Raw genomic sequence first — 12906 nt, 5'->3', positions numbered from 1 at the left:
ATTTTGGATAGGAGTAAGAAGCAGTAGTTATGAAGTGTTTAATCTGGCCTTCTGCACTCTTCTTTCAGAAGCCAATTGGATTTGTAAGGAGTTAAAGAATCTGTTTTGTACCATATTTCATAAATGTAATAGATTGTGTGAGACTAATTTCTAGAAAATGAAGCTGCACATCTAAGTGTTTCTTAAGTGATTTGTATGACACATGAAATTGAGCTATTAGCATTGCACTAAAATTCAAATAATGATAAAGACATACATCATAATATTAACAAGCAATTTATTTTGCAAGGTCCCTAAAATGTATTAAATGCTCTCATTTGATTGTGTAATCTTAGCAGGAATTTACCGCAATTGCATTAATAATATATTTTCATTTTTTATTACCAGGTTGATGTTTATGTATCAAGTGTGAGCTTTTGCATGTTCTCTAAATACTGTAACACATTCTTTTCATTCTCTGTAATTCAGACAACAGAAAGCCTACATTGCTACCCAGGGGCCCTTGGCAGAGACCACTGAAGACTTCTGGCGGATGCTCTGGGAACACAATTCCACCATCGTTGTGATGCTCACCAAGCTGCGTGAAATGGGCAGAGTAAGTGTGTGGCCCTTGTGTCTCTCCTCATAAGACATGTACTCTATGGAGAAATGAAGACTTTGTTTTAATAACTCTTGTGCTAGTGTCATTTTTTTGGAAATGCAGTGGACTCTGGACACGATCCAGACCATCGTTCCTTGTTAGTTTCTAAATTTGTAAAGCCACATCAAGTTTTAAAATTTCCGTGTTTTAAAGAAAGATCTAGTGATTTGTTTCCAGTGAAGCACAAACATAGAGACAAATGAGTAGCAGGTGACCCTGTTTGACTTATGTCTGACTCTCAGCATTTTCTTACTGCCCTTTGTTCTGGACATGCTAGAGTTTGATGTGCCATCATTTCTCTGTATGAAGGAACTTCACTTTCTTTTCTTCCTGTGGCAAATTCTTACTTGCCTACCTTTCACCCCCATTGAATAAAGTGTTGGAAAGTGATGTAATTTTTCTAAGGATATAACCCAGTAATCCCAGATCCACTTTTTAAAAAATGTGGGTTTTTGGGGGGAAATACACATGAAATAGTATTAGAAATACTTAAGGTTTCTACTATTTATTAATATTACTCTACTATTATGACCTAATATTATTTAGAGATACCTCTTAGATTGACTTCATGTAAGCATTTTTTCGTATTTGCCTCAGATATTTTCTTTCTGTCTTCTTTGTGTCAATTAAATAGAAGTGCAGCTAAAGCCCAACTTTTAGAGCCCCCAGAGAGAACAAAAAGAATATCAGACTAGGAAAGTAACTGACTTACTCTGATGTGGTCACTGACTCTGCAGGATTTAGCCAAGTCATTAAAATGGCCTGGGCCCCCCTGTTTCCTTGACAAGTAAGATTGGAACAAATCAATTCAGATGTTTCTATGCCCATACTGATGGTTCTCTTCATTCCAAACCATAGTGGTGCAATGTATTGTTGTCATGGCCAGCATTGTCCAAGGACTGATGTAATTATTTGGATAACTTGTAGGTGTGAAGATGCTTACCCTATCAAAGTATTCAATTCAACTCATGTATATTAAGCAGCTACTGTCTGCCAGGTACTGTGCTGGATCCCATGGGCAAATACTGAACCAAAGGGTTTCCCTATGAAAGGAGCTCATGGTTTCAAAGACAAAATGAGTCATATACAATTGGAATTGCCTTGAATTTTGAAATTTTATTAATGGGATAAGGAAATTAGATAGATAGACAAAATGTTCTTTATACTTTGCATAGTTTAACATTAATCTTCTCTCCTTTTAGGAGAAATGTCACCAATACTGGCCAGCAGAACGGTCTGCAAGATACCAGTACTTTGTTGTAGATCCCATGGCTGAGTACAACATGCCACAGTACATCCTAAGGGAATTCAAGGTCACAGATGCCAGGGTAAGTTGGCGCAGTCTTCAACTCTTAACCATTAGCTGAAAAGTAGTCTAAGATACCTCTCTCTGGGAGAAGCATTTGACTGTCATCCCAAAGAAAAATCACTCATTCTGGAGAACATTTTTTTTTTTTAATATGTAAGAGTAACTTTTCCTCTGTCTGGCAAGCTTTCTCCCAAACCTTAGTTTGGCTTTCATTCAAACATAACATCTGGCAGCTCAACCTTGGGGATGCACTTGGTGAGTGTTTGTGCTGGGAAGTTTTTACTGATTGGTTGGCTGTGCTTACATTCACCTTCTCAGCTCATTCTCTTTGGAGCTTTTTTGACTTCTTCATTACTTGAGGCTGTAAATATGTTGTTGTTTTGCAAAGCCCTTTAGGTCATATGGACCCAGAGGTTAATTTGGTATGATTTTAAAACTGCAGAGCAAATGGCATTCTTTAGAAAAATCTGACAAGCTTTGCACATTCTAATTTGATTCCTGGCATGGCTTATTCCTCAGTGTGCTAATGTGTCTGTCCATGAGAGCTGTGATCCCGTGACCCTTGATGGCTAATTTTCATTCTGCATTTCTTATCTGGATTGTTGAGTCCAAGGTTCAGCCCTGATGTAAGATGTTCCATGCATAAACTCTAATATCTTTGCCTTTGGCCACTTTCAACCCATAATTACAAACACATCTTAAGGGAGAACAGGTCAGTTCAAAACCTGCCTTGTGTTTGGAACTGTCATAGTGGGTGGGTTGAATAAAACTCTAGGGTAGATCTATTTAGTTGATCCATTGTTTTTTCTGGAAAGCGGCTTTCTCCAAATTTATGTTTGCAGATTGTCTGCTAATCACCAAAGCCTGGCCCTGGCTGTTGACCTTAAGTGAGAGAGAAATTGGTTAGCAGAAGGGTTGGCCTCGGTGACCGACCTGTTAATCCCAGAAAGTTGTATTAACTATTCTGAAGGTGACTGTATTCAAGGCAGCAGTTAAATCTCTAGGTCTTGAGTGTGACCTGCCCCATTGTTTAAAAAAACAAAAAAACAGTACTTTTTTTAGAATTTGAAGCTAGGTATGTGAGTGAAAATAGAAAGTGCATTCTGAGTAAACTCACCAACTATTCCTGGTGATAAAGAAAAGAGACCAGACCCCACCAATGGCAGAGACGCCTTTCCTACTCCACACATGCCCAACTTAAATCTGATCACAATAAACACAAGAAGATTGAAACCAGAAATTGCTCACCGTTTTTGTTAAGTCTCCCTGTGATTGTCATCTCAACTTCCCAGTTTAGGAAGCAATTCGGAACTTGAGAATATTTTTTTTTTGTCCCTTCCTTTTTTTAAAAAAAATAATACTTTAACTTATGGAATACATGTGCAGAATGTGCAGTTTTTTACATAAGTATATACGTGCCATGGTGGTTTGGTATACCATCAACCATCATCTACATTAGGTATTTCTCCTAATGCTGTCATTCCCCAAGCCCCCAACCCCACAAAAGGCCCCAGCGTGTGATGTTCCCCTCACTGTGTCTATGTGTTCTCATTGTTTAACTCCCACTTTTGAGTGCAGCATTTGGTTTTCTGTTCCTGTGTTACTTTGCTAAGAATGATGGTTTCCAGCTTCATCCATGTCCCTGCAAAGGACATGAACTCATCCTTTTTTATAGAATACTCACCATAGTATTCTATGGTGTATATGTGCCACATTTTCTTTATCCAGTCCATCATTGATGGACATTTGGGTTGATCCCAAGTCTTTGCTATTGTGAGCAATGGTATATTAACATATGTGTGCATGTGTTTTTATAGTAGAATGATTTATAATCCTTTGGGTATATACTCAGTAATGGGATTGCTCGGTCAAATGATATTTCTGGTTCTAGATCCTTGAGGAATCACCAAACTGTCTTCCACAATGGTTAACTAATTTACACTCCCACCAACAGTGTAAAAGTGTTCCTATGTCTCCACATCCTTTCCAGCATCTGTTGTTTCCTGACATTTTAATGATCACCATTCTAACTGGTGTAAGATGGTATCTCATTGTGGTTTTCATTTGCATTTCTCTAACGACCGATGATGGTGAGCAGTTTTTCATGTTTGTCGGCCGCATAAATGTCTTCTTTTGAGAAGTGTCTGTTCATATCCTTTGCCTACTTGTCGATGGGGTTGTTTTTTTTCTCGTAAATATAACTTCTTTGTAGATTCTGGATGTTAGCCCTTTCTCAGATGGATAGATTATGAAAATTTTCTCCCATTCTATAGGTTACCTGTCCACTTTGATGGTAGTTTCTTTTGCTGTGCAGAAGCTCTTTAATTAGATCCCATTTGTCAGTTTTGGCTTTAGTTGCCATTGCTTTTGGTGTTTTAGTCCTGAAGTCTTTGTCTATGCCTGTGTCCTGAATGGTATTGCCTAGATTTTCTTCTAGGGTTTTTATGGTTTTAGGTCTTAGGTTTAAGTCTTTAATCCATCTTGAGTTAATTTTTGTATAAGGTAAGGATCCTGTTTCAGTTTTCCGCATATGGCTAGCCAGTTTTCCCAACACTATTTATTAAATAGAGAAGCCTTTCCCCATTGTTTTTCCTCAGGTTTGTCAAAGATCAGATGGTTGCAGATGTGTGGCGTTATATTTCTTTCTCTTGCATGATTGCCCTGGCCAGAACTTCCAGTGCTGTGTTGAATAGGAGCAGTGAGAGAGGGCATCCTTGCCTTGTGCCAGTTTTCAAAGGGAGTGCTTCCAGTTTTTGCCCATTCGTTATCATAGTGGCTGTGGGTTTATCATAAATAGCTCTTATTTTGAGATACGTTCCATCAATACCCAGTTTATTGAATAGAGTTTTTAGCACGAAGGGCTGTTGAATTTTGTCCAAGGCTTTTTCTGCATCTATTGAGATAATCATGTGGTTTTTGTCATTGGTTCTGTTTATGTGATAGATTACATTTATCGAGATCCATATGTTGAAGCAGCCTTGCATCCCAGGGATGATGCCGACTTGATCATGGTGGATAAGCTTTTTGATGTGCTGCTGGATTTGGTTTGCCAGTATTTTATTGAGGATTTCTGCATCAATGTTCATCAGGGATATTGGCCTGAAATTTTTTTTTTGTTACGTCTCTGCCAGGTTTTGGTATCAGGATGATGCTGGCCTCCTAACATGAGTTAGGGAGCATTCCCTCTGTTTCCCTTGTTTGGAAAAGTTTCAGAAGGAGTGGTACCAGCTCCTGTTTGTACCTCTGGTAGACTTCGCCTGTGAATCCGTCTGGTCCTGCACTTTTTTTGGTTGCTAGGCTATTAATTACTGCCTCAATTTCAGAACTTGTTATTGGTCTATGCAGAGTTTTGACTTCTTCCTGGTTTAGTCTTGGGAGGGCGTATGTGTCCAGGAATTTATCCATTTCATCTAGATTTTCTACTTTATTTACGTAGAGGTGTTGATAGTATTCTCTGATGGTAGTTTGTATTTCTGTGGGGTCAGAGGTGATTTCCCCTTTGTCTTTTTTTATTGTGTCTATTTGAGTCTTCTGTCTTTTCTATCTATTTTGTTGATCTTTTCCAAAAGCCAACTCCTGGATTCATTGAGTTTTTGAAGGGTTTTTCGTGTCTCTATCTCCTTCAGTTCTGTTCTGTTCTTAGTTATTTCTTGTCTTCTGCTAGCTTTCGAATTTGTTTGCTCTTGTTTCTCTAGTTATTTTAATTATAATGTTAGGGTGTCAAGTTTAGATCTCTCCTGCTCTCTCTTGTGGGCATTTAGTGCTATAAATTTCTCTCTACACACTGCTTTAAATGTGTCCCAGAGATTCTGGTACATTGTGTCTTTGTTCTTATTGGTTTCAAAGAACATCTTTATTTCTGCCTTAATTTCATTATTTACCCAGTAGTCATTCAGGAGCAGCTTGTTCAGCTTCCATGTAGTTTTGTGGTTTTGAGTGAGTTTCTTAATCCTGAGTGAGTTCTATGAGTGAGTTCTAATTTGATTGCACTGTGGTCTGAGAGACCATTCGTTATGATTTCCGTTTTATTGCATTTGCTGAGGAGTGTTTTACTTCCAATTATGTGGTCAACTTTAGAGTAGGTGCAGTGTGGTGCTGAGAAGAATGTATATTCTGTTGATTTGGGGTGGAGAGTTCTGTAGATGTCTATTAGGTCTGCTTAGTCCAGAGCTGAATTCAAGTCCTGAATGTCCTTGCTAATTTTCTGTCTCATTGATCTATTGACGGTGGGATGTTAAAGTCTCCCACTATTATTGTGTGGGCGTCTAAGTCTCTTTGTAGGGCTCTAAGGACTTGCTTTATGAATCTGGGTGCTCCTGTATTGGGTTCACATATATTTAGGATAGTTAACTCTTCTTGTTTCATTGATCTCTTTGCTGTTTTGTAATAGCCTTCTTTGTTGTTGGTTTAAAGTCAGTTTTATCAAAGACTAGGATTGCAACCCCTGCTTTTTTTTTGCTTTCCATTTGATTGGTAGATCTTCCTCCATCCTTTTATGTTGAGCCTATGTGTGTCTCTGCATGTGAGATGGGTCTCCTCAATACAGCATGCTGATGTGTCTTGACTCTTTATCTTGCCAGTCTGTGTCTTTTAATTGGGGGCATTTATCCCATTTACATTGAAGGTTAATATTGTTATGTGTGAATTTGATCCTGTCATTATGATGCTAGCTGGTTCCTTTGATGCATTTTCTTTATAGTGTCAATGCTCTTTACAATTTGGTATGTTTTTGCAGTGGCTGGTACCAGTTTTTCCTTTCCATATTTAGTGCTTCCTTCAGGAGCTCTTGTCAGGCAGGCCTGGTGGTGACAAAAATCCCTCAGCATTTGCTTGTCTGTCTCTCCCTTGCTTATGAAGCTTAGTTTGGCTGGATATGCAGTTCCGGGTTGGAAATTACAGTATTGTTAAACAGATAACCTTTAAAGAAAGTCAGGCAGTCTTTCCTCCAAATAGAAGGAATTCGTACACATGAGTCAGAAATGAAATCCCCAGGACATTCAGAGGAGAATAAATCTGTATTACCTAGCCTCTGAGTCTCCGTCCTGTGCTTTCCAAATCTTTTCCAGAGACAGAGGGGAATAAATCATGCTTCCATGGTAACCATCCATAAGGTACTTGTGGGTCCAAATAGTTTTCTCTGTTTCTCAGGATTCCCACACACTTGGTGTCATCTTCCTGTTTTACCTCCATCCCCAAATAACGTCAGCCAGGAATCTGGCATGTACCTGTGGAAACCACCAAGCAAGGTGATGAGTGCTCATCTCACGTTGAGATCCTTTCTCTTCTCAATATGAGTAATGATAAATATTGAGTCCCTGTTCACTTACCCAGAACCTTGGGAACATGCACACATGTATCTAAAACAACTTTGATGGGGAAATATGTGTTAACAAAGATGGAAAGGAGGAACAAGTTGAAGCCTCTCTAATGAGAAGAGACCATTTAGGAGTGGGACCTCTTCAAGTGACTTCAGTCTCTCTAAGCTTGGATTATTTCTGTCCGCTATTGAGTCAGGGGAGAAGGTTGATGGGCAGTGTATCATTCCTGCTTCTATAAACAGAGGTTCCTTTCCACTTTTCTTGTGCTTCTAGAAACACCTTAAAATTCCACAAGGAATCAGAAATGCCTTAGTGTCTTCTTTTCAACCCAGATGTACTTCATGAGTCAGAGCAGTTTTACCTAATCACTCTGAAAAGGGAAAACTGCTCTTGCATCTGGCTTTTTTTTCTACCTTTTGGTTTATCTATGTTAAAGTCCCTCACAGGCTGTTAATTCCTGTGGTCAGCCAGGGAGAGCTCTTTTTCAGAAAGGGGCATTTGTTTGCTAGTGGTCCTTGGTATCCTTGAGGGATGCTTTATTTCCCACTTAACAGCACAGTCACATGGTTCATGCTATGTCCCCTGCCATGGCTAGAAATTGTATTCCTCTGAGATATGGGGGGCATCCAGGTTAACAGCAACTACTGGGTTTGTGTCAGATCCTTCAAATGTCACCATTTGTCATTTGACAATGTTAGAAATACGCCAGCACAGCAGATGTGAAGTTATCATGACAACTGCAAAAGCTCTGGTCTGGATGCCATGCCTGGGTGCTTGTTTCAATATTACAAAGTGATAAGTTTCTGAAATTTTTAAAATGGAGTATGTATGTTCCATTTTGAAAAGAACACAGACATGATCAATGGTTACGAACCCAAACTTTGGGTCTCAGAAGCATTTGCTAATGGGGGAACTATGTGGCTATTTACTAACGAGAACCAGGTTTTTAACTGGGCACTGCGAGAGTAAATAAATTTGTGATTTAAAGGTATGTGCGTATGGACAATATTCATAGCATATGCACTAAGTTTCTAGTTAAACGTGTTCCTAACTTTTTCTACCCTTTTTGTTTTTGGGAAATAAAAATGACTGCTCTTGTGGTCTGTGCGCTTGCTGAATCCTCCTGGCGTCTTCCTTTGTGGCCGGGTATGTGGCTTTCCTTCTAAAGGACGGCCAGTCCCGAACAGTAAGGCAGTTCCAGTTCACTGACTGGCCAGAACAAGGAGTGCCAAAGTCCGGAGAAGGATTTATTGACTTCATCGGCCAAGTCCATAAAACAAAAGAACAGTTTGGCCAAGATGGACCCATTTCGGTCCATTGCAGGTAAGTTACAATTCAAGAAGGGTAAGTTTCCATTTGTGATTAAAGCAGTGATGATAACTGTGAAAATAAGTGTTGGTGGTTCTTCATTGTACACACTTTTTGTATAAGTTTGCTTATTTGAAATATTATTCTTGGAAATGTATTATGAAACAAAGCAGGTTTGATTTCTCTTTTCATAAAGTGAAAATAATCAGAGGAAAACGTTTATCCCCAAAATTTGCTTCCTGTTAGACAAACCAGATTACCAATTTTACCTTAATAGGAATCGTTGGTACCTCCCCTAGTAATAATTTGTTGTGTTAATCATTTCATATTTGCTTTTGCTTTCATAGCAATGCATTGATAACAATCTTTCTCCTGTGTTTGTCTTTGTGAAAAACTCATGAATAGCTATCAAACCTTAATGACAATACTAATTCCTGCCAGTCAATAAGTGCTTAGTATGGTACCTCAGTTAAAAATGCAATTTGCTTGAAAATTGTTGCTATATCAGAAAATGAAGTACCTTCAAGTTAATTATTTTCAATAGTTTCTAGAGCATTTTATAACTCAAGTCATTGAAGTTAATAGAAACAGCAAGTAAATGGTTCAGACATTCACCGTAAATTTAGTGTTTTTAGAAGTTGCTGTGCAAAAACCTTCTAACAAAAGGAATTCACCACCTAATTTTATTTAAACTAATATATTTTAGGATTCTAGCAACTTGACATCTAAATTGCTAATCTTTTTATGGTGAAACTCTTGAGAGAGTTTATTAAAAAATATATTTTGCTTCAGCACATCAAAGAAAACTATAGTTCTTAATGACATAGAAAGCAGGATCTCAAAACGGGCCAAATATTAGACTTGGGCCAAGATACCTCTGTGTTCCAGTCTCAATTCTATTATTTGGCTCTATGATAATGAAGTTTCTCTGGACCTCAGTTATCTTAGCTGATGTTTACAGAAGTCCTTTCTAGCATCCTTTGTTTCTCAGGCATGTTATGAGAAGCAAACCTTTATGTACATTTTCTTTCTAATGAGTCATTAAACATCCTTTGCATACCAACCAAAGAGCATGTAGGAAATAATACTAACCGTCAAGGAGAGCTGGAAAGACGGCCGAATAGGAACAGCTCTGGTCTGCTGCTCCCAGTGAGATTGACACAGAACGCAGGTGATTTCTGCATTTCCCATTTCATCTCACTGGGACTGGTTGGACAGTGGGTGCAGCCCACAGAAGGTGAGCCAAAGCACAAGGGATCAAGGGATTTCCCTTTCCTAACCAAGGGAAGCCATGAGAGACTGTACCGCAACCATACACTCAGGCCCAGATACTGCGCTTCTCCCACAGTCTTTGCAACTGGTAAGCCAGGAGATTCCCTCCAGTGGTGCCTGGCTTGGCAGGTCCTACCCCTACAGAGCCCAGCAAGCTGAGATCCACTGGCTTGAAAATCTCACTGCTAGCACAGCAGTTTGAGGTCTACCTGGGACACTCAGCTGAGTGAAGGGAGGGGCGTGTGCCATTGCTGAGGCTTGAGTAGGCTGTTTTCCCCTCACAGGGTAAACAAAGCCGCCAGGAAGTTCGAAATGGGCTGAGTCCACCACAGCTCAGCAAGGCCGACTGCCCCTCTAGATTAGATTACTCCTCTCTGGGTGGGGCATCTCTGAAAAAAAGACAGCAGCCCCAGTCAGGGACTTACAGATAAAACCCCCATCTCACTGGGACAGAGCACCTGGGGGAAGGGGCAGTTGTGGGCGCAGCTTCAGCAGACTTACTTAGCAGTCCCCACCTGGCAGCTCTGAAGAGAGCATCTCTTCTCCCGCTGCAGTGTTCCAGCTCTGATTGATAAGGCACAGACTCTCTACTCAAGTGGGTCCCTGACCCCCATGTATCTTGACTGGGAGACACTTCCCAGTAGGGGCTGACAGATACCTCATACAGGAGAGCACTGGCTGGCACCTGGCAAGTGCCCCTCTGGGACGAAGCTTCCAGAGGAAGAAATAGGCAGCAATCTTTGCTGTTTTGCAGCCTCTGCTGGTGATACCCAGGCACACAGGGTCTGGAGTGGACCTCCAGCAAAACTGCAGCAGAGAGTCCTGTTAGAAGAAAACTAACAGAAAAGAATAGCACGTCCACCCAGAGAACCCCCCCACCTGAAGGTCACCAACATCAAAGGCCAAAGGTAGATAAATCCACGAAGATGGGGAAAAACCAGCACAAAAAGGCTGAAAATTCCAAAAACCAGAACACCTCTCCTCCGCCAAAGGATCACAACTCCTCGCCAGCAAGGGAACAGAATTGGACAGAGAATGAGTTTGACAAATTGACAGATGTAGGGTAAAAAGAAACTCCTCCAAGCTAAAGGAGCATGTTCTAACCCAATGCAAGGAAGCTAAGAACTTTGAAAAAAAGTTAGAGGAATTGCTAACTAGAGTAACCAGTTTAGAGAATGACCTGATGGAGCTGAAAAACACAGCACGAGAACTTCGCAAAGCATACACAGGTATCAATAGCTGAATCAATCAAGTGGAAGAAAGGATATCAGAGATTGAAGGTCAACTCAATGAAATAAAGTATGTGAAATAAAGTATGAAGACAAGATTAGAGAAAAAAGAGTGAAAAGAAATGAACAAAGCCTCCAGGAAATACGGGACTATGTGAAAAGACCGTATTTACGTTTCATTCGTGTACCTGAAAGTAGTGTTCACAGTATTTCCTTAATTTGAATGTTGGCCTGTCTTGTTAGGTTGGGGAAGTTCTTCTGGATAATATCCTGAAGAGTTTTCTCCAACTTCGTTCCATTCTCCCCTTCATTAAGATATTCCTCAGGAAGAGCAACCCCAAGCCACATAATCATCAGATTCACCAAGGTTGAAATGAAAGAAAAAATGTTAAGGGCAGCCAGAGAGAAAGGTCGGCTTGCCCACAAAAGAAGCATATCAGACTAACAGTAGATCTCTCAGCAGCAGCCCTACAGGCCAGACGAGAGTGGGGGCCAATATTCAACATTCTTAAAGAGAAGGATTTTCAACCTAGAATTTCATATCCAGCCAAACTAAGCTTCATAAGTGAAGGAGAAATAAAATCCTTTACAGACAAGCAAATGCTGAGAGATTTTTGTCACCACCAGGCCTGCCTTACAAGAGCTCCTGAAGGAAGCACTAAATATGGAAAGGAAACACTGGTACCAGCCACCGCAAAAACATACCAAATTGTAAAGACCATCAATGCTATGAAGAAACTGCATCAATTAATGTGCAGAATAACCAGCTATCATCATAATGACAGGATCAAATTCAAACATAACAATATTAACCTTAAATGTAAACAGGCTAAATGCCCCAATTAAAAGACACAGATTGGCAAATTGGACAAAGAGTCAAGACCCATCAGTGTGCTGTATTGAGGAGACCCATCTCACATGCAGAGACACACATAGGCTCAACATAAAGGGATGGAGGAATATTTACCAAGCAAATGGAAAGCAAAAAAAAAAAAAGCAAGGAATGCAATCCTAGACTCTGATAAAACAGACTTTAAACAGACAAACAAGGGCATTACATAATGGTAAAAGGGATCAAAGCAATAAGAAGAGCTAACTATCCTAAATATATATGAACCCTATACAGGAGCACCCAGATTCATAAAGCAAGTTCTTAGAGACCTATAAAGAGACTTAGACTCCCACACAATAATAGTGGGAGACTTTAACACCCTACTGTCAATATTAGACAGCCCAACGAGACAGAAAATTAACAAGGATGTTCAGAACTTGAACTCAACTCTGGACCAAGCAGACGTAATAGACATCTACAAATCAACAGAATGTACATTCTTCTCAGCACCACATCGTACTTATTCTAAAATTGACCACATAATTGGAAGTAAAACACTCCTCAGCAAATGCAAAAAACACGGAAATCATAACAAACGGTCTCTCAGACCACAGTGCAATCAAATTAGAACTCACTCAGGATTAAGAAACTCAAAACCACACAATGACATGGAAGCTGAACAACCTGCTCTTGAATGACTACAGGGTAAATAACAAAATGAAGGCAGAAATAAAGATGTTCTTTGGAACCAATGAGAACAAAGATACAACGTGCCAGAATCTGTGGGACACATTTAAAGCAGTGTGTAGAGAGAAATTTCCAGGACTAAATGCCCACAAGAGAAAGCAGGAGAGATCTAAAATTGACACCCTAACATCACAATTAAAAGAACTAGAGAAACAAGAGCAAACAAATTCAAAAGCTAGCAGAAAGGCAAGAAATAACTAAGATCAGAATAGAACTGAAGGAGATAGAGACACAAAAAACCCTTCAAAATT

At 39.8% G+C, this 12906-nt stretch overlaps 1 protein-coding gene and 1 long non-coding RNA gene across 49 annotated transcripts in view; one reads left to right on the top strand and one right to left on the bottom strand.

The window, feature by feature from the left end:
• LOC105489121 (protein tyrosine phosphatase receptor type D) overlaps nucleotides 1-12906 on the top strand; it is a 2338800-nt gene that overhangs the window by 2313207 nt on the left and 12687 nt on the right. For all 48 annotated transcript variants that reach the window (XM_011753819.3, XM_071078808.1, XM_071078779.1 and 45 more), the window contains 3 exons: nucleotides 469-595; nucleotides 1843-1968; nucleotides 8436-8590. In XM_011753819.3, the coding sequence (XP_011752121.2) occupies nucleotides 469-595; nucleotides 1843-1968; nucleotides 8436-8590 (408 nt within the window). The remainder of the gene's footprint in view (nucleotides 1-468; nucleotides 596-1842; nucleotides 1969-8435; nucleotides 8591-12906) is intronic.
• LOC105489119 (uncharacterized) overlaps nucleotides 7044-12906 on the bottom strand; it is a 77078-nt gene continuing 71215 nt past the window's right edge. Inside the window, exon 3 of the long non-coding RNA XR_011612987.1 lies at nucleotides 7044-7174. This is a non-coding gene — a long non-coding RNA (uncharacterized lncRNA). The remainder of the gene's footprint in view (nucleotides 7175-12906) is intronic.

This window comes from Macaca nemestrina, chromosome 14 (assembly GCF_043159975.1).
Source record: "Macaca nemestrina isolate mMacNem1 chromosome 14, mMacNem.hap1, whole genome shotgun sequence".
In the NCBI taxonomy this organism is placed as follows: Eukaryota; Metazoa; Chordata; class Mammalia; order Primates; family Cercopithecidae; genus Macaca; species Macaca nemestrina.
Note: the sequence above shows the minus strand (reverse complement) of the source record. Positions and strands in the feature narration are given on the sequence as shown.